At 33.2% G+C, this 21,719-nt stretch overlaps 2 protein-coding genes across 2 annotated transcripts; both read left to right on the plus strand.

Moving 5' to 3' along the window:
- Nucleotides 1-2,132: 2,132 nt before the first annotated feature.
- LOC11418171 (B3 domain-containing protein REM16) lies at nt 2,133-6,925 on the plus strand. The gene is made up of 3 exons (XM_024780858.2): nt 2,133-2,425; nt 3,272-3,935; nt 6,573-6,925. Exons 1-3 carry the CDS (start codon nt 2,321-2,323, stop codon nt 6,620-6,622), a joined length of 819 nt encoding a protein of 272 aa, XP_024636626.1. The 5' UTR covers nt 2,133-2,320; the 3' UTR covers nt 6,623-6,925.
- A 6,894-nt stretch (nt 6,926-13,819) lies between these two features.
- LOC11414255 (B3 domain-containing transcription factor VRN1) lies at nt 13,820-18,702 on the plus strand. Its single transcript, XM_039832903.1, has 5 exons — nt 13,820-14,156; nt 14,929-15,610; nt 16,492-16,676; nt 16,840-17,218; nt 18,303-18,702. Exons 1-5 carry the CDS (start codon nt 14,037-14,039, stop codon nt 18,464-18,466), a joined length of 1,530 nt encoding a protein of 509 aa, XP_039688837.1. The 5' UTR covers nt 13,820-14,036; the 3' UTR covers nt 18,467-18,702.
- Nucleotides 18,703-21,719: the final 3,017 nt, after the last annotated feature.

Raw genomic sequence — 21,719 nt, forward strand, 5'->3', positions numbered from 1 at the left:
TTAACACTTAAGTGGACCATCTGCCCCCATTCTCCTCCTCACATTATTCACAAAGTGAATCATGAGTACTAGTGTTATATGGATAATCAGTAACACGCAATTAAAAAAAAAGATAAAAGGAGAGTTATACACACAAATGATAAAAACAACTAGGGTGTTTTAACACTACACGCAATTAAAAAAAATAAAAGAAGAGTTACACACACAACCGATAAAAACAAACTAGGGTGTTTTAACACTTGAGTTGAGTCATGCAAGTGCATGCTGGCATTGCCCACTAAAAATCAAAGGAAACCGTTTCTATCATGTTATTGATAAAAAGATTCCTCGAGTGTTCCTTGTATGAATCATAGATAACAGTAAACGACAATTTCAAACAACTGGAACATTTTAATATTTTAGTGGAGTCAAGAAGGTAGTAGTCTGGCATTGTCCAGTGTGAAATTAAGGAAAATAATCCTCTCGCATTATCCACAAATTAAATCCTCGGGAGTAGTGTTACATGAAACCAATAAAAGAAACGCAGCCAGCCATGATAAAAACAATTGAGGCCATTTAACACTCAAATAAAGCCAATCAACTAACACACTCTCATTACCCACTAGAAATTAGGGGATAAAAGATCCTTTCACATTATTCATTAATTGAATCATTAAATTTGATGCTCTATATGTGGTTGTAAAAACAAGAGCAACAGAAATGATAAAATTGAGAGAGAATTTGAAAATGACAAAGTGAAAAACAAGACTACAAAGATAAAGATGTGAAATTCATTTTTCACATTTATAATAAGAACTCATTTTGGTCCTTAAATATATGAAACATTGTAATTATAATTTTTTAATTTAGCAACATTACTTAAACATCTAGGGTGTTTTTCACACTTGAGTGGACTATCTGCCCCATCCTCATCTTCATACTATTAACAAAGTGAATTCCTGGTACTAGTGTTATATGTATAATCAGTAACACGCAATTAGAAAAAGATACTCATCTTCCTCCTCACATTATCCACAAGATGAATTCTTAGTACTAGGGTTATACGGATAATCATTAACACATAATTAGAAAAATATAAACAGTAAAGCAACTAGAGCGTTTTTAACACTCAGTGGACCCTCTGCCCTCATCCTTATATTATTCACAAAGTGAATCCTCGGTACTAGTGTTATATGGATAGTCAGTAACACGCAATTAAAAGAAGAGTTACACAAACAACGGATAAAAACAACTGGGGTGTTTTAACGCTACACGTAATTAAAAAAATATAAAAGGAAAGTTACACGCGCAACCAATAAAAACAAACTAGGGTGTTTTAACACTTGAGTTGAGTCATGCAAGTGCATGGTGCCACTGCCTACTAAAAATCAAAGGGAAACGTTTCTATCATGTCATTGATAAACTAATTCCTCAAGTGTTCCTTGTACGAATCATAGATGGCAGTAAACGACAATTTCAAACAACTGGAACATTTTAATATTTGAGTGGAGTCAAGAGGGTAGTACTCTGGCATTGTCTAGTGTGAAATTAAGGAAAATAATCCTCTTACATTATTCACAATTAAATCCTCGAAAATAGTATTACGTGGAACCAATAAAAGAAACGCAGCCAGCCATGATAAAAACAATTGAAACAGTTTAACACTCAAATAGAGCCAATCAACTAACACAATATATCATTATCCACTAGAAATTAGGAGGCAAAATAAAATGATTCTTTCACATTATTCACCTTTTCTTCCATAATCTAGTTACTCAATGTCATATCATTTACTCCGGGGAGTACCACATAAAAATTTACCTATTTGAAACTTGTATTTTTACCTTTTACAAATATTAACAAAAATAGTAACAAAATATAAATTGAGAAGTGTTAATAACATTTTCTTTAACATCTACTCTATCGTTATTTTCAAAATGTGATTCTTAATTTCTTATATTGATTTTAACTAACAAAAGAGCAAATACTAGAAAGAATGTTGAAAAATTAACCTAATTTTAATATCAGAGTGGATGCACCGAATCTAAATAATTCATCGTAATTTTTCAAAAGTTACTGTCTATTGATTATTTAAATTACCGTCTATTGATTATTTAAAATTACAGTGGTTTGTCGTGATTCTGACGCAACCAAACATGCACAACCTGGTGTTTCTCTCCTCCTTATTTAAACAATTCATCTTCCTCGTGAACTGTCAAAGGTTTAGAGCCTGTACCCTTTCTGTTCCTGTTTTCTTGACTGTAACAACTTCTTCCACCTTTCCATTGATAATACAAAAAGCTTCCAACTTTGAACCATTTCTTTGTCTCTCTGTTTCAAAATGGGAAGTGTGAACCGATCATGGGAGGAAGACATTTACTGGACCCATTTTCAGTTCATCCATTTCACTCAATTTCTTCGCAACACTGATTTTCAACAACAACTTGTTAGTATTCCCTTCATTCTTCTTTCATTACATGTTCTAAAGTGTTCATATTTGAGTATTCATTACATGCACTTCATTTCATGTTCATACTATTTTCAACTTCTTTTATTTATTTATTCTTTTTCATTATTTTAACTTGCCCACTTTTTTATTTTTGTATCTTTTTACAATTCCTTTAACTGCAGTTAGTTTTTTTGAAGAAAGTTTTGAGCTTTTGATTTTTTGATATGTTCTTGAAGTTTTTTTTTTTTTGCCATGATTATTATATTTATACACCTAGATATACTTGCTTGTGTATATACTATGAAGCACGGACACGGCACGGACACTGACACGCCAACACCGCTAATAATTTGAGAAAATCACATAATTCAATGTAATTATATGTGTTGGTGTCGTGTCAGGGTTGGATGTATGAAGCATGGATACGGACACGACACTGACATGCCGACACAACTAATAATTTGAAAAAAAAATCACATAATTCAATGTAACTACAAGTGTCAGTGTCGTGTAGGCGTCGGACACGACACGTGTCCGACACCGGGACACGCCTAATCTGATGAGTGTCCGTGCTTCATAGGACACGACACGTGTCCGATACCGGGACACGCCTAATCCGATCCGAGGAGTGTCTATGCTTCATAGTGTGTATATATAATGGCTTGGGAACTTTGTAGATCTGTTGTTTTTTCTTTTGAGACAATATGTTCATGGATTCACCAACAAGCATGGTTTTGTGGATTAAATGAAAATAAAAGGAAGTGAATAAGGAGATTAAAAATGAGTAGTGTAAATTATGTACTTGTGATGATTATTGATTAATGTTTATACATTTATTTGCAGGCACTTCCTAAAACATTTTCAGACAATTTAAAAAAGAAGTTGCCTGAAAATGTGAACCTTAAAGGTCCTAGTGGAGTTGTGTGGAATATAGGGCTGACAACTAAAGAGGACACTGTTTACTTCACAAACGGTTGGCAAGGATTTGTGAATGATCACTCTTTGAAAGAGAGTGATTTCCTTTTTTTCAAATACAATGGAGAATCATTGTTTGAAGTTTTAATATTTCATGGTGAGACCTTATGCGAGAAAGCGGGCTCCTATTTTGTAAGAAAGTGTGGACAAGGTCATACTGAGCAAGAGGGCAACAAGGCAAAGGTTGCAAAGAATTCTGTTGAAGAAGTCAACACTGCTTCTAATGGCGGTGTTGAATGCGGTTCTGAGAAATTTCGGAAGCTTGACACTATAAGAACACCATTAGCTGTACCTTTCGAAAATACCAATGAGAAGACTTCTAATGCTGGTGTTGAATCTGCTTCCCCCGAGCATGTCATGGCTGATGCAGTCACTATTGCGGTTCCCTCCCAAACAGCCGGCAAAAAGACCAAGAAGCCTGTTAACGAAGTTACGCCTGGCCAGCCTAAGAAGCGGGGAAGACCAGCAAAATCAGCTACTTCTGGCGAGAGAGCAATTGTTGATTGGGTGGCTTTTAGCAAGGAAAATTCAGGTTAAAATATTTCTTTCTTTTTCATTAACTTTTAGTACATTAATTCTAAATTATTTAGTAACTATAACTTTCTGATCTCATGTTATTATATGTGCTGCACATGCTTTGCTATGAAGTTTGTAAAAGCTTAAGAACACAACTCCATGTTCATTGTCCTAACTAGTTTGTTTTCAGGTTTTTATATTGGTCATAAGCATGGTTTTCAGTATCTTGTGATACATGTGAGTCATACCCCGATTCGATTCTAAACTGAACCCAGTCGATACGAATCTCTAGTGTTAATCTATTTGAACATGTATTTCATATCATTCTAATGAACCACTGTACCTAAACTTTGAGTAGCGAACCGCCTTTTTTTTGTCAAATTTGCATAACCAACCACGTTTCTTTTGTCATTTGATTTATGACTTGAATCATTAATTCTTATGAGGTTCATATATGATGTATCAAATTAATTTTGAGGGAAAGTGAGAATCAGCGGGTTAGCTGGGGATTCGGTTAATATGAGGTGGGAGTTGTGGAGTGATAGAGGGTATCGTGGCAGAATCATTGTTTTGTTTTGCCAGAGAATTGTGTGTTTTCTTTGCGTAGAGCATTGCTCTTCGGGCAGTAGAGAATTATGTGTTTTCCTTATGCATGCTTTTTCGACCATCATTAAAATACTAGCGTTCCATTTGCGATTATCGGTTTCTCGTTAATTTCTTGCTTCTGTTATTTCTGGTTTGAAACAAATTAGTCCACCTGCCTAATTAGTGGAAAGGAAACCCATTGTTCAGACCATTAAACTGAGAGGGAGAGTAGAAGGAGTTCCTGTTCTCTTGTTGGTGGATAGTGGTGCAACCCACAACTTTATATCTAAGAAACTTGTCGCTGCAATGGGATAGGAAGTACAGGAGACAGTGCCAGTGCAGATTGAATTAGCAAATATGTATAAAACGAGATCAACGGGGGAACGCAAGCAGGTGATGGTAGAGATGGGTAAGCTGAAATTGGAGATTGGTGCTCTTGTGTTTGATTTGGATAAAGTGGATATAGTGTTAGGTACGACTTGGCTAAACTCAATTGGAGGCATGTAGGTCGATTAGCCTCAGCAGATAATGTGTTTCCATTTTAACCAGGAACAGGTAGAGTTAAAAGGAGAGAACAGGAGTGAGATGGGGGAAGATGGCTTTGAAGAGCTTGCTAGGAGGGCCAAAACAGTGGGAGAAAGGCTGTTTAATGGTTACTGAAGGGTTCCTAAGTTAGATAGGGTTGCTGTTGCAGAAATCACTGGTAAACAAGTGCTGCAGGAGTTGCAAAAAGGGCTTGATGAATTTCTTGAATGCAGAGAATAATTTTGATATATTTCAAAGCTGTGAATAGGATACAAGAACTAATTTTTTTAAATAGACTCTTCTATACCTAATGGGCCTGAGATTTGAACTCTTTCCCTCGAGGTTATGAAGTTAAGCTCTTTACAACTAAGCTGATTAATGAGCCGGATACAATTGTTTACAACTCCCCCTCAAGCTGGTGAATGAATATCTATCATTCCCTGCTTGCAAGTAAGTTGGTTGAATCGTTTTGATGGCAGTCCCTTTGCCAACACATCTGCTAATTGATGCCAAAAAAGAATGTATGTTGTAGTTATCAAACCACTGTCCAACTTTTCTTTAATGAAGTGCCGATCAATTTTCGCATAGGAAAGCACAGTAGATGGAAATAGATCTTCTATCCCTCACTGAACCTGGATAATCAACATCAATGTATGCCTCCATAGTTAGTCTTCCTCCTAATTTAGATAAGAGTCCTCTCCCTACGGTGTCTTGGAGATATCGTAGAATATGGTCTACAACTTGCAAATGTCTCACCCTCGGACCATTAATGAATAGACTCACCACACTTACACAAGCCAAATCTGGACTTATGTGTACCAAATAAATCAATTTTCCCCCTAGTAGATTGCCAATTTTGGAAATTCCCTCCTCAAAGCTTATCTTGTGATTGGGAATACTCGCAGAGAATCATATGTTTTCTTTGTGTAGTGCATTGCTCTTTGGGTGGTAGGGACGTATCCCTTCTGCTGCTCTGCATATCCTTTTAACCATCAATAAATGCTCACATTCCATTTGCAATTTTCTGTTTCTCTTTAATTTCATGCTTCGATTATTTCTGGTTTGCAACACTTTTATTGCTAATGTATCTTATGATTCATAATAAGATTTGATTCATCATTTGGAAAATAGGTCTTTTGATTCACAATTTGAATCTCGATTTGATAACCAATGGTCCTGAGTTAGACTCAGGCATGATGTGATGTCTTAACTGTAGTTTTAGACTGAGTATACTAAGATGGTAAAAAGCCTATTTCCAAATTTTTACCAATCTGTTGATGGGAGGCCCTTATCCAGGTTTGAAACAGACTTGACGTATCAAGTCATAATAAGTATATTGAATAACACATTCTAGAAAGTGCCACACTTGTGTAGCTTTACCAATATGCTTGAGCAATGCTTCATCTTACATTGAATGGGGAAAACTGTTTATAGTTGGAAAAAAAAATGCAAACATGGTGCTTTCCATGATCTCTCATGGCTCAAATCGTTATGCTTTATTTAGATTACTCACCATTTTTTTCTTCATTCCTCATAATTTCAGGGAGCAAAGAGAAAGATGCTGATGATCGTGAAATTGAAGGTGGAAGCTGACTTCAGAATAGAAGGTTATGTTCTCTTGTAAAAAAAGAGAGAAGATGAAGCTTATGTTCCTTCAGAATAGTTTGTGCTATCTGATTTTTCTGCAAATATGTAACTCAAGGCTCTCTTGAGTCTTGATGGGTGGCTTATTTCTTAGTAGTAGATGCATGGACAAACTCCTAGAAATGGTGGCAAACTCCTCAAATAGTTTATGTGATATATCTTTCCTTAGAGAACAATATATTGCCTAGTTAATGGTTGATTATGTGTTGTTATTATCTTTATTAGTAATCCTATTATGTGAACTTTCTTTGAGTGTCATAAAATTTATTTTTTGTTAAAGTTAAGGTAAAGAGTTGTGCCACTAGAATAAGAAACATCAGACAATGTTGCTATAGCAAAAAATATGCTCTTGGCTACTAAATGGAAAATTTAAAAAGGCTAGATATATCTTCTTAAATAAGAACACTTCAATCAAACCAAATTTATTTCTAGCTAAGCAATGCTCCTTACAGTGTCTGCATTATAAAATCATGTATCTTTTGTGCAGATAAAATGGAGCAACCAAATAGATTTATTCATACAGATTTCATTATCATACATGATAACAGATTGCACATTTCCTCTCAAAAAAAGAAAGAAAGATTGCACATTACAACTATACCCCAACAATTAAAATTGTACCGTTACAACTTCAATTTTTTTAAAGACAGGGACAGCTTGGTATTATCCCAAAAATACTCCTTTCAAATTTTAACAGATTTTTGCACTTACCGTTAAAGATGATTTATACGACATAAATTTTACTTTGAAGGAAAATATGAACAGCAACCTTTTTATAGTACTATTTTGAAAAATATTTATCGCAAAAGTCACTTTTTGGATAATACCGTAGTCTATAGAAAAGAGGAAAGTTAAGTAACTAATCTTGGTGGAAAAATAAAAGAATTTATTATTGGGAAAGTCGTTTGATTCAACTTAAATCGGTCATGTCTTCGCTATCGATTTACTTTCTTTTCTTTTTGAAAGCTCCTTCAAATTTAATCTCCTCTATTGAATTTATTTTGCTAATGAAAATTGTCGCTTTCGGAGAGGTGTTGGTTTAATGAGCTGGTTTGATGATAATTTAGTGATTGTGGTGGGTGATGGGACAAAGAGCCTCTTTTGGATAGTTCACTGGCTAAAGGGTTATGTGTTGATGGCAAGTTTAGAAGGTTGTATGATTTATCAGAAAACAAATCGGTGAAGGTAGTGGAGATGTGGTCATTAGGGTGGGTAGAGAGCGATGATAGTTGGAAGCGGCGGCGTAAGTTGTTGGTGTGGGAGGAGGAACATATGGGGGAGTGTAGTTTGTTATTGTCTAGTATTTTCTTGCGGTGGGTGTGGAAGATAAATGAAATTGGAGTCTTGATCCTGATAAAGGGAACTCTATTTGAGTGGCTTATTATTCGCTATGTTTTGTGATGCAAGATGAGATATCAAAATACTATGACATGGTGTGGAAGAAAGAGACACCTTTGATGACTTCCTATGAAAGGTAATCTGATACATCGTGAAATCATTCTACAAACAACATGTAAGTGTGCGAATGGATTTTATATGATATTGTATGCTAAACTTTTTTGATTTAATATATTTAGTATTAAACATTTAAGTTTCCAAGCTTAATTGCGCTAATCATTAAGTAGAATCCATAAAAAAAGGGAAAAAAAAGTGACATATGTTTGCAATTTACGGAAGAACTTTAATCCTTAACGAACATCGGTTGTGATTCTTTGTTGCAATTTCGTTCAAATTTTTTGACTTATTGCATACAATTTTATTTGCACATTCTCATACCCAATATTCAAGACTCGTGATTTGACCTTGAATTTACCTCATACCTTTGCATTTCGTTGTTTCATTTTCATTTTTTACTATTTAAAATTTTTCTCCAGTTTTGTTATCCTCAATCAAGCCTCAAATAACTCATCTTTCTTATATATTTGAATTTTTCTTTTAATTTCTTAAATTTGGATATGTATTAACTTCGGAAATATCATATAATTTCTTGTACACATTATTATGCATATAAATATTTGTTTTTTCTTTACTAAATTATACTCTTAAACTCGCCCCTAAACTAAATTTATGGTTCTGTCCCTGTATATATTTGTTTTTTTCTTTACAAACTTGAAATATACTACTGTACACATTTCTAAAGAGGGCTCCTGCCTACTATTGTCCAAAACGAAATACATGTAGAGTTACACTCTTCATTGTACTTGTACACAATTAAGTTTGTTGAAAAACTGTTCGGTCACAAAATTAAGTTTGGTGAAAAAACTCTTTGGCCCCCGACCCCGTTAAAAGTAAATTAATATGGTCATATAGGTACATTAAAATATATATATATTTAATGCCATCTACTTTTTTTAAAATGGTGATTAATTCTTTCTTTTTTTAGTTCCCATACATTCTCTCTACTATAGTTTTTTTTTTTGAAGGATCTACTATAGTTAATTTTATTTAAAACTTTTTTGTTTGAAATAATTTTTTATTCAAAACTTATTTCGTCAAGTTCATGAGTTTCGCAAATAAAGAAAAACTACATTTTCATTCCTTTTATTTTTTTCTCCCAAATAAAATAAAGAAAAACTTATGGTTTCAAAATTTATCTTTTGGCTGCAAAAAAATGTTATCTTTTGATCTATTAATATCGTTTTCAGTTACAAATAAAATAATTTTTTTTTAATTCCAAATATTTGTATAAAAAGTGGAAATAAAAATGAAAGTTAAATTTTAATATAAGATTATACGTTTCTTTCAACATAAAAATGTATTTAAAATAAAAAAGTTTAAAAAATATTCTAATTTATTAAAAAGAACTCCTAATAAAAAATAGAAAATATAAAAATTATTTTACTCCTTTTGCCACGAAATAGCTGACTCGTTTATAAAAAAAAAAATTCCCTAGATGAACAACTCGTTTCAACTTTTATACAATATTGATCGCTCACTTCGTCCCAAAATAGATAATTTATTTGTAAAAAAAGATTGTGCAACATTGCCAACTCATTATAACCATACACGCTTCAATTCAATATCTTTCACACTGTTCATATATTTTTTCTCTCATTCATTTAAGAGTAGCAATTTTTGTACAATAACTTTGGGACAACATTTTCTTTTCTCTTATTTTGAGACAAAACAAACCAAAAAGAGGGAGAAAAAGAGACCATGAACATAATAAGAGTTGAGAGAGTTATCCAAAAAAAAATTTAAAAATAATTGTATGAATATCATTTTTCTTTATTTAACATTAAATAAAATATTATTTCCTTCCCTCAAAAAAATATATAAATTTTTTATCTTTTTTATTTGTATATATTTTTTAATCGGTATGAATTCGTCAACTAGATCAGCCATTTAAAAAAAAGTACTTTTCTACCTCATTGTACTTCTACTAACAAATTCAAAATGGAGTATCTTCTTCTTGTCCAATATCTTTGAAAATTGATGTTGACATATTGCATGAGGCTGAGGCACACGAGTAAAATACGATTTCGCCCCCTCGGCACTGTCGATGAATTAAAAAATCGGCTGCAGTTATCTGCTAAGGAAAACTTCGGTAGTTAACTGCCAAGGATCTTCTGCTACAAATCTGGTAGAAGCACTCTCATCCATTATTCATCTCATCTTCCAAAAAAATTTACCAAATCTCTCACAAATCTCTCTAAAAAACCCAACCAAATCCAACCAAATTTATTCAACAAAATCACAAGTAAATAATTATAATGCTATTAACTTACATTTTAGTTGTTATAAATGTTTTTATTTGTTAGTTTTTGAGTAGATTTCCTATTTTTTAGTTTTTGAGTAGATTTGCAGGTTATAATTAATTTTTAGAGTAGATGTTAGTTGATTAATGTTGTTAAAATATTTGCATGATGTTTATGTTATAATTTAGAATTTTAGGGTTATTTATTATTTTGGTGTTTTATATTTATTTTTTTATTTTAGTTTTTAATTAGATATACATGTTATAAATCATTTTTAGATTAGATGTTAGTTGATTAATTTAGTTAAAATGTTTGCATGATGATTATATTATAGTTTAAAATTTTAGGGTTATATTTTAATTTGGTGTTTTATATTTATTTTTTTATTTTAGTAAGAGTATATGATTTATTTTAAGAGTAAATATAAGTTGAATAATTTTGTTATATTTTACGTTATAACAAAAAAAATTATGTTAAACATAAGTTGAATGATTTATGTTACAGTATATAATTAATTTTTTTTATTTTAGTAAGAGTATATGATTTATAATTTTAGGGTTGCTTTTATGATTTTTAGAGTCTGTGTATAATTTGCACATCAAGTGCTTGATGAAATGTTTGAATGAGTTTTTCATTGAATGTTTTTAATTTCTTATTGTGTAGATTTGAAACAATGGCCGGGTGGATCGACGGTCATGCACAATTCAACGGCGGAGAACCTCAGAGGTTGAAGGTTCGGTGCCTTGGTGTAACATTAAGAGTTCTCAAGGTTGAACTGACTGAATTCAACCAAGGAGTCAACCCCAGAGACACAAGGAGGGTGGAAAACGTTCGGTATAAACGTCCAACGCTCGACGAGGGGAGAGTATCATTCACTTGGGTGGAATTAACGAACGACGAAAACGTGACGAGCAAGTTTTGGGAGCACAACATGTTCCAGTGGATCGATATGTGAGTGACGTTGTTGAGATCAAGTGAAGATATCATCAAAAGTTTGATTCCGCCAGAAGATCGTCATTAGGTACGGAATGAATGCACCTTCCAGCTACAACAATTGTCTTCCTTTGAATGAGGTAATTCAAACTTGCCAAACGGCAGGTCTCCAATATTCGACCGACAATTCCATTGTTTATGTCAAAAGATTAAATTCTTATTAGGCTGGTTTAAATGAAGATATTGAAGTGTCAAGGAATGGACCTCATTCTTTTGGCATTTGAATACCATCATTTAATCTCAGCCTAACAAAAATTTAATCTTATGAATGAAACATTGGGAATGCCGGTCGAATTTTAGAGTCCTCCTACTTGGCAAGTTTGAATTTACCCCATTCAAAGGTAAAACAATTGTTGTAGTTGGGAGGTACAAACGTCCAACTGCAACAATTGTCTTCCTCTGAATGTGGTAATTCAAACTTGTTAAACGGCAGGAATCCAGCATTCGATGAGCCTCTTGAATGCTGGTATTCAAGTGTCAAGGAATGCACCCGCATTCCTTGACACTTGAATACCAGCATTCAAGATGCTGATCGGATGTTGGAGTTCTGCTGCTTAGGAAGTTTGAATTTTCCCCATTCAATGGTAAGATAATTGTTGCAGTTGGAAGGTACATTCCGGAATGTAACGTAATGTGATAACATATATAGTTGAATATGCATAATACATTTTGTTTTGAATGGAACAATAATTATCTTATTTATTCACTTTTCGAATTTATTTATTCATTACGCAATTTTAATTAGTTGAATTCACATTAGATTTAATTAGTTTTTATTCGAATACGCAATTATTCAAAACACGACTTTAATCGAAATTATTTCAAATACGATTTTATTCTAAGTACCATAATGTCAAACAAAATGTGCACGACACGAAAATAAAACATAAAAAAATCCAAAACAATTAGGCATTAAAAGCCATTACATTCATTCTTCCTCGTCAGTCGTCACACAAGTCAATCGGGTTGCCCGCTACAATCCCTGGGGCACCATGTTTTGGTTGAGGACCAAAATAGCATGTCCTCCCGCTCCTCCTCAATTTGGACTAATTGTACACCGGCACATTCGAACCTTTTTTTTTTTTTTTCGGAACCATCACAAACAATTCCGTGCCATGTCATAGGCGATTTTTCTTTGTTCTTCTCATCACCCTAAACGTTACCCTGATTCTGATTCTGAGACATATCTACATTAAAGAAAAAATGGCGATCAAAACCTAACTAAACAACAATGCCATAAAATTGTAAAATCAAAAACTAAACCTAAACTATCATCAAAACCTACACGTAAACATAAACAATTCTACAACGATTCATCAAAACCTAAACCTAACAATTCAATAAAAGTTCACTAACAATTCTAACCATTCTAACCTAAACTATCCTAACATATCATAAAATCATAAAATCAATAAAATCTATATATCGAACCTATATAATCAAAATTTAACAAAAAACAAAAAAAACAATTCGACCACAAAACAACAATGCAATAGGATTCAAAAAATTTACTTGTTTTTGTGATTGAAATTGACTTGTAATGGCTTGGAATGACAGAAAATCGCACCTAAGAGAATGAAAACCGCAACAATGGAGTTTTAGAAACTCCTATGCCTGTTCTGTTCTTATAACCAATTTTCGGCAGATAACTACCGAGGTTTTCCTTGGTAGTTAACTGCAGTCGATTATTGACTTCCTCGGCAGTTAACTGCCGAGAGGGCAAAAGCGTATTTTACTTGTGTGCCTCAGCTTTATGCAATGTGTCAACAACAATTCTCAATATCTTTTACCTTTTCATTTATGGGAAAGAAGTATACACCACAATAATACTTTAGTAATAAAAAAATATGGAAAATGCTAATGAATGATTTAAGAGTACTTGTTAAAAAGTTCAAGATAAAAATTTTATTTTAAAATTTGTATTGCACATTTAATACATTGAAACAGTAAAAAGTAGTAAATTCATCAATTATTTTTAATTTTGAATTTTTAATAAATGTCGGCACTTGTTAGCATGATCCAAAAAATATATGGGATTTTGTTAACTAAGTCATTCATTTTACAACGAAAACAACAATAAATCAATTTTTTTTTTTTTTTTTTTTTTTTGGTCAAGTAGCCTAGTGGCTAGAGCTCACACAATTTAATTGTGGAGAAGTGGAGTGTCCGGGGTTCGAACCCCGGCTCCTGCATATAATATGCAATATCCCTACCAACTGAGCTAAGCTCACGGGGATACAATAAATCAATTTTAAATGGATCATTAGATTTTCGACCAAGACAGTAAGAAAATAAACTTGACCAAAAAAGTTAATTTTTTTTCTAATTGGGGCACTCATTTTACAACAGAAACAAAATTAAATGAAATGCAAAAAATAGAGAAAATACAACAAAAGTAAAAAAATAAATGATTCTGATTCGGCCACTAACTCGTGATGTGAAAACTCTTGAAAATATAAAACTCATTTGTACTTTTATTGTGCTCTCTATCTTAACTCATTTCAGCCACAAAAATTGCTTCTTGCACTGCTTTTTTCTGATTCTAGGGTTTTGTGTGTGTGTTTTCACTGTCCCTTCTTCTTCAATTTCACTGTAAACTCTTAAAGCTTTCACTTTTAACCCTTTTTCTTTTACATTTCATAAACCCTAATTCATACCTGGTTCTGCTTGAAATGGGATTACAAAACGGTGGTGGGTGTAGCAGATCTTGGGAAGAAGATATTTATTGGACCCATTTTCAATTCATTCATTTCACTCAATTTCTTCGCTCCAATGATTTTGATCAACAATTGGTAAGTTTGTTTTTTCTTCTTCTTTCATTTCATGCTGTAAATAAAAATGGATTTTTTTTTTTGACAAAAGATGAAACCCTTTTGAAAGTGATGAAATTTGGGTGTTTGTTGCATGCATTTCATTTCATGTTCATACATTTATTTTTTAATTATTTTAACCTACCCACATAATTTTTTTGGGAACTTTCTATTTTTTTTTTTCAAGCTGTTGTCAATTTTTTGTAAGAAACTTTGGTCTTTGGATAACCTGTTGCACTGCTGGCACGTTTTTTGATAAGGTTTGAGCTTTGTATAATCTGTTAAAAAAATTAATTTTTTTACCTTTTATAAAAATGTGTGTTTTTAAATGATGTTGTAGGGTTTGTGTAATAAGATGTTGATCTGCATTGTGTTTGTTTTTGTAACACTTTTAATTTTAGATTGAATTGTTAAAGATGAACTATGCATTTACATTTTAGGTTATTTTCATGCATGTGTCATTATAAGGTCATGTTTGTGATTTGTTATGTGGTTGATCTTGGGTTGTTACTATGTTATGACAACTATGTAAGTCATATACTTGATATTATGAATGGCTGTTTTTCTATAGGATCGTTATGATCTTTGTAATGCCAGTGTCAACATGTCAATATTCGTGCTGTTTTCAGTGTTTGTGTGTGTCTCTTCATAGGTTATGATTGACTTTCAGGCATACAGTCTACTAAGATGGAAATTCTGCAGCTCAAGCTCATTATACTTTATTCTGAAATAGAAGTTTACATTTTGTTTGCAGGCTCTTCCCAAAACATTTTCAAACAATGTCAAAAAGAAGCTGCCTGAAAATGTGGTCCTAAAAGGTCCTGGTGGAGTGACATGGAATATAGGGCTAACAAGTAGAGACGGTACATTTTACTTCACGCAAGGGTGGGAACAATTTGTTAAAGACCACTCTTTGAAAGAGAACGACTTCCTGTTCTTTAAGTACAATGGTGAATCGTTGTTTGAGGTTTTAATATTTGATGGCAAGAGTTTCTGTGAGAAGGCGGCAGCTTATTTTGTTCGGAAATGTGGGCATGCTGAGGCTGCCGCCCAAACTGAACAAGGGGGCGGATGTTCTAGCAAGGGAAGAGAGACAAACAATTCTGTGGATGAAGTCAATACTCCTTCTAATGGTGTTGATGAAGGTGTTTCACATGAAAAATCTTTGCATCTTAACAGTATCCGAGTGCCATTTGCCGTACCTTCTGAAACTACTAATGGAAAGACTTCTAATGCTGCTGTTGAATCTGCCACCCCTGAGCAATTAATGTCTGATGCAGCAGTCACTGAGACTGAGCCAACAGCTGTTCCCTCCCAAACAACTGGTAAACGGACGAGGAGGCCTGTTTATGCTGTTCCGTCTGTCCCGAGTAAGAAGAGAGGAAGACCACCACGAACGTCTAATTCTCAAGAGAAAGCTCTTAATTGGGTGACTGGTATTATTTTTACTTATGAATGACGACGGAAAGAAACATTTAACACTTGTGCTAAAATTGGTGCACTGATCACATTGTTTTATAACCATTGCATAATAAATTATCTATATTATCCAATGAATGCAATAGTGAAGACTATCTGCGTATCCGTGGACCACTATAAACCACAAATCTCACCAAGAAACATATCTGTCTACTGTTTTATCGACATTTCTTTATCTTTTTTTCAGTTGAATGAGTGAAATTTCTTGCTGAATATTTTGATTTTGAAAAACCGGAACATTTTCAAAGGGGCCAAATTCCAATTTCATATAACTATTTAGGTGATAGACAAAAGTGGGCGCCGAATGTTTGAATGAATGAGTGGATATTCCATCATTACTTTTTGGAGTCCTCAATTTAATTCTAGACCACAAGAAGCATAGTAAACTCGCCGATACAAATAGTAATAACAATAATCATAATTGGCCACCAAATTTGAGTTAGGAGAGATTTTTGGGTAGAAACAGTGGATTTTTGCGAGATTTGTTATGTGAACCACCTGACAGGACATTGATTTGATAATAATTTGACATTATTGTTTATTATGTGCTTGTTTTAGTCCAACATTGTGACACTTAGCTGGTGTTTTTGTGGAATCAATTAAAGAAGCCAATTAAAAAGCAGTTCTCTCACTTATCGAAGGTGTGTCCAGGGTTCGACCCTGACACGCGTGACTTCATTCAATAAATTCATTTTCTCAAATTATTACCAGTGTTAACATGTCTGGTGTCTGTGTTGTGTTTGTGTTAGCTCTTCATAACTTTTCATGATTATTTATTTTTTAAATCAATACATGGACTTGCTGTTGATGTGGTAACTTATTTTGATCATATTTTTAGATGCTGGACCTGCCCCAGCGTCTCCAAAGGGTTCTCCAAAGACGCAGGAACTATATACCTCAAATAGAAGGCCTGTCACAAAAGATGAGATTGAAAAAACTCTTCAGGTGGCTCAGGCAGCGTGTACCGAGGAAAGCTTGCTTGTAACTATGCGACCTTCACATGTATACAAGAGATTCTTCGTGGTAAACTACTTCTTCCCTTACTTTACTTTTTTAACTCGTTTTTAATCTTAATATATTATGCTAAATAAATGCTTCAGTGTGGATTTTTTTAACTTCCTGCGTTTTTAACTTTATTATACATACATTGTTACTTACTAATTGTATTAACTTTTTTTGTTACTAGTCATTCCCTAACAAGTGGATACTAAACCACCTTGCTCCTTCGTCTCAAGATGTGATATTACGCATGGGTAAGAATGAATGGCTTGGGAAATACTGCTATCATAATATTCGCAACAATGGAGGACTTACTGGTGGGTGGAAGTATTTTGCGCTCGACAACAACCTTGAAGAGTTTGATGTGTGTTTGTTCAAACCAGCTGGTCATTTGCATGACATATTGATCTTAGAAATGAGCATTTTTAGAGTTGTTGAGGAGATTACTCCTCTTACTGCGGTGCATTCTCCAGGAAAGAAGAGGGGATTGAGTTCTACAGGAAAGAAGAGGGGAGTCAAGAGAACACTGACCAGTGCTGCCCAAACAGAACTTGAGGCCATTGAAGGTGCGTAATTGTGTCGTCTGAGGAAGTTTCGTTGTTGGAATTATGCAATAGTATATGTTAACAGTTGTGTTAGGTCTGCAGACTAAGTTGCGTTATGTCGTTTATATGTTTTGGATGTTATGATGGATTGTTTAACTTGTCCAATCTTCTACCTAGGTATTCACTGTGTAAACTTTCTATTGCAGTAGCTAGACTTTTTTAAGGTTCATGTTTGAATTGATCTATCTACCTTTATGATTTTGCAAAACCGAATTTCAGCATAAACGAAATTTTGACTAAGTTTTAGTCCATTGATTTCTTGAATGATGGACACCCCCTACATATTTTCATTCACGGGCTTTTTTTGGTTATTTTTTTGAATTAAACAAAGTTGAATAGAACTTGTATGTAAACTAATATATAAAGCCAAATAATACGGTACTTTACAATTGTATGAAAGTAATATGCAAAATAAGTGTACTTCATTTGTAATGCAGTGTTTACAATTACGTTTGTTTGACAGCAAGTATTTTTACAGTTAAGTTGATGCCTAAATAAATTAATCAAAATACAAACCAAACAACAAATTCTGTACTAATTTGATGTTTTTTGTTGTTTAGCAATGCTTGATAACTAAAATCATGTAAAACAAGGGATTAATGCAGACATGAATTTCTTTACTATGTGTTGGACTTTCGGTGTTAAGTATTATAAAATTAACAGAAGAAGTACACTGAGGTTATCATAATATTAATATGCATATAGTAATGTGTTAGGAACATGTATAAAACATTAAAAACAGCCGTTTGGTTCTTCATATGGCTCTTTCATTCTGAAAGGGTCTGTTATTTTATTGTTTCTTTTATGGCATTTAGTTGTTCAATTCTCCATAACTTATTGAGTTGTTTAAATAGAGGCACACTAATTTACAACTAAGTAAGCAAGAGACACTCATTCCTCATGAATAATTAATTAATTCTAACAGAATATAAATTTGAATAAAATTATTGTTTCTCTTAAAAATTGAACCAAATATGCATTTTGCTGATGTAATATGAAAGTTACGTATGAAGTTATTAATCCTACATTATTTTTATGGATCAAGGAGCTGAGACAGACGACCAGGGACTGCAACAAGCTGATGATGATGAACTCTTATCTCAAATACGGGCCAAAAGGAACATAGTAAAATCATCCAAGTATCTCAAGGATTATGTGATACCAAAGAAGAAAACCAGCTTAGATCTAGAAGGCACCTCTGCTAGCTGAGTCAGCATCGCATCAGTGGGAATTACTAAGAAATGTATCTGTTAGTGATAGAATGTATTATCCAAATTCTTTAGAGGATATGTTATTATATTTGTAACCTTTTGTCTAATGACTAAAGCATGGAAGAATATTTAGTGTTTGTAGACTTTAGTTAGTATAATTCCTGTTATTTTACTGCTTTGTATTCTTATGGTACAAAATACAAAATTCATAATAATTTATGCTCTCGTTGAATATGTCTTCTCCTCCTTGTTATAGTCCTGAGAAACTCTCTGCCTCTCCATTAACCAAATCCTTCACAAACTAAAATTTCTAAAATAACATTACCGGTCTGACTCATGAACCTCACAGAATCCGTTCACACCTTGGACCACCTGGGTTCAACCTCAATGACCCTGAAATTGCTATGCTCATTAACACAATTATTGAATTTGACATACCACGCATACGAACTCGATCCTTTTGGATCATGGGAATTATTCAGCACAGCTCAAGTGCATATTCTTCATGAAGTACTCTTGGTTTGGAAGAAAGACTGGAATTGATGTTTGAGTCGATCATCGTGCACTAAATTTCACTACCGTCCATGATCGTTTCCTTATTCAGAGCTGGATGAACGTTCAAGTTATCATCAGATGCAAAATTATTATCAGATACAAATGGTACAGGGAGACATACATAAAACAACATTTTGTATTGACCAAGGTCATTATATGAATATCATGTTTCGACCATATTTGCTTCACTTTGTTATCTTATTTTTTTGATGATATTTTGGTTGATAGTCCCCATACGACCACCTTCACTACTTACTTGAAAATAGTTTTTAAGTGTTTGATGGAAAATCAATTTTCCCCTAAGCAAATCTAAAGTATCCTTTGCACACACCTCAATTGAATATTTAGGACATATTCTATTTGGTGAAGGTGTAGGTCCTGATCCAGCCAAAATTAGCTCTATTCTGATTTTGGTCCCTAAGGTCTCACAAAGTGCTAAACAATTGCTACGATTCCTTGGTCCCAGAAGTTTGCTAATCAATATAACACTATCTTGGTTGCAAAACATTGCTGGAATGGGAAGGAAATCTTCATTACAACTCAATATTATCCAGCATGGTCAGTTGTACAAAGAGGCTGGCTATTCCTTAGAGGCTGTGCTTAATTTTGCGAAATTATTCTTCATAAACTCTGGAGCAAGTTTGATGGTACAGCAATTGCAGAGGATTAGTCGTCATTATCATAACACAATTAATTAATCTTAGATTATTTTTCACCTCCTACTTGGTGGCGGGTTGAGAAGAACAGGAAAATATTATTTTAGTGGTCACGCAACATGATTTTCTAACACAACACACAATAGTTCTTGTGTGTGAAACCAGTTTGCACTGCAATGTCCACTGTGACATTTCCAACAAACAAACACTGATCGTATGCACATGATTTTCTTTCTACTTAGAGAGTGGTCCTGTCCTTTGTCACACACACACATGTAGTCCTTGCAATGTTCCATCCACAATATATATAGACTTCATCTTGTCTCCAATATAAATGGATCAATGCCTTTTCCACCACTCTGCTTCATTATATTGCTGTTGAGTTTACACCTTCTCTTCCCTTTATGTCTGCTGTCCCACTAACGATTTTGTGTGTGTACGAAATAGACTGTAGTAGTAGGTTAGGTTCTATTACTATCATTTCTTTTCGTTTTGAAACTTTCTAAATCTTTCATCATAGTCAACATTTCAAGCTTATCTAATTGGAATTGGTGTGCAGAAGCACAATAATTTCTTGTTCACAATTTTAAACCAACCAATTGTGGAATTTGCATGTGATTATCATATATATAACATATGTATATTTTGTTTCAAAAGTGTTATTCTTAACAAATCTACACTTTTTATGGAGAAAAAAAAGAATATGCAAAATCAATTTAAACTAATTTTACACTGACGTTCAATATAAATCGAGTATTTTATTTTATTTTATTTTTTTAAGGAATATAAATAGAGTATTTGGTGGTTATCTTTAAGAGATGGTTGCAAAACATAGTATAAAATAGTTTTACATGAAATCTCTCCTGTGAAGTTTTCACTGGAGCTAGCATGTCTAGTGCACATTCAATCCATTAATTTCTTTTTAATGATTAAAACTGTATTGATTACAAGGAAAATATGGGGTTGAGATTTCGCAGGACAAAAACCGCACTGGACGTAAGTGCAAAATTAGCTAACACTGGTGTGCATTTCCTATTTTCTCCTTTTATGTATGGTTGTATTTCAATAAACGGTTGGTTGTGTGGCAGAAAATTGTTCCATTCATATTCAACTGTCATTCAATACAAATATATATAGAAGGGTTACTTATTTAAAAAGATTAATGAGGAAATTGAATTAATTACCCTGAAAAAAAAATGTGATATAGATTTGAGAGATGATATGCATTCAATCATGGATGTCAGCAGCAGTAGGTGAGTTAGTCAGACCATGATGATTTAGTTCCGTTGAATTTCTAAGGATCTGTGACCTAGAAGGGTATTATTTGCAATAGATAATGGCAAATGCAAACATGTTCTTGGGTATCTTGGCAAGTCACAATGTTAATCGAACTCAATAAAAATAAAATAAATCAACAATGATATATGTACCTCCAATAATTATCTATATCTATTCAACATTTCATTTTCTTTATCACATTATTAATTTATTACATCTATCGCATCACTCTTTTCTATCCTTTTTCTCTCCTCATGATGCATATACCTCAAGGGGTGTACATAATACATTTCCCTAAAAATATATTTGTCTGGAAGGTTGTGTATTCACTTTTTATAAGTCAAAATATTATTTTATTAATTTAAAATTGCTACTTTTAAATTCCTTAATATGCGTCCCTCGGAATACAAGTTACCAAAATCAATTTTATTTGAAAGTTGTTAAACTCAAAGGTTTAAGAGTATGTTTTCTTAATCTATATTTGAATTTACTGTGAGTTTGACATGTTATAATTTTGTGAAAAAATTCATTTTATAGATGCACCATGATTATCAATTTTTTTTAAAAATATATAGTTAGTTCTTATTCATTTTTCAGCAAAATTTCGAACTTTCATATTACTTGGACTGAAGTGATCGTGGACTCACCTTCTGAAAAAGCCCAACTCAATAATAGCATGAGTTGTTGGGTCATATTCACAAATAGCCACAAGTACGGAAAGTGGTCACAAGTGCAAAGAGAACGTTTGAAAACCTTTTACCA

The sequence above is a fragment of the Medicago truncatula genome, chromosome 1 (assembly GCF_003473485.1).
Source record: "Medicago truncatula cultivar Jemalong A17 chromosome 1, MtrunA17r5.0-ANR, whole genome shotgun sequence".
In the NCBI taxonomy this organism is placed as follows: Eukaryota; Viridiplantae; Streptophyta; class Magnoliopsida; order Fabales; family Fabaceae; genus Medicago; species Medicago truncatula.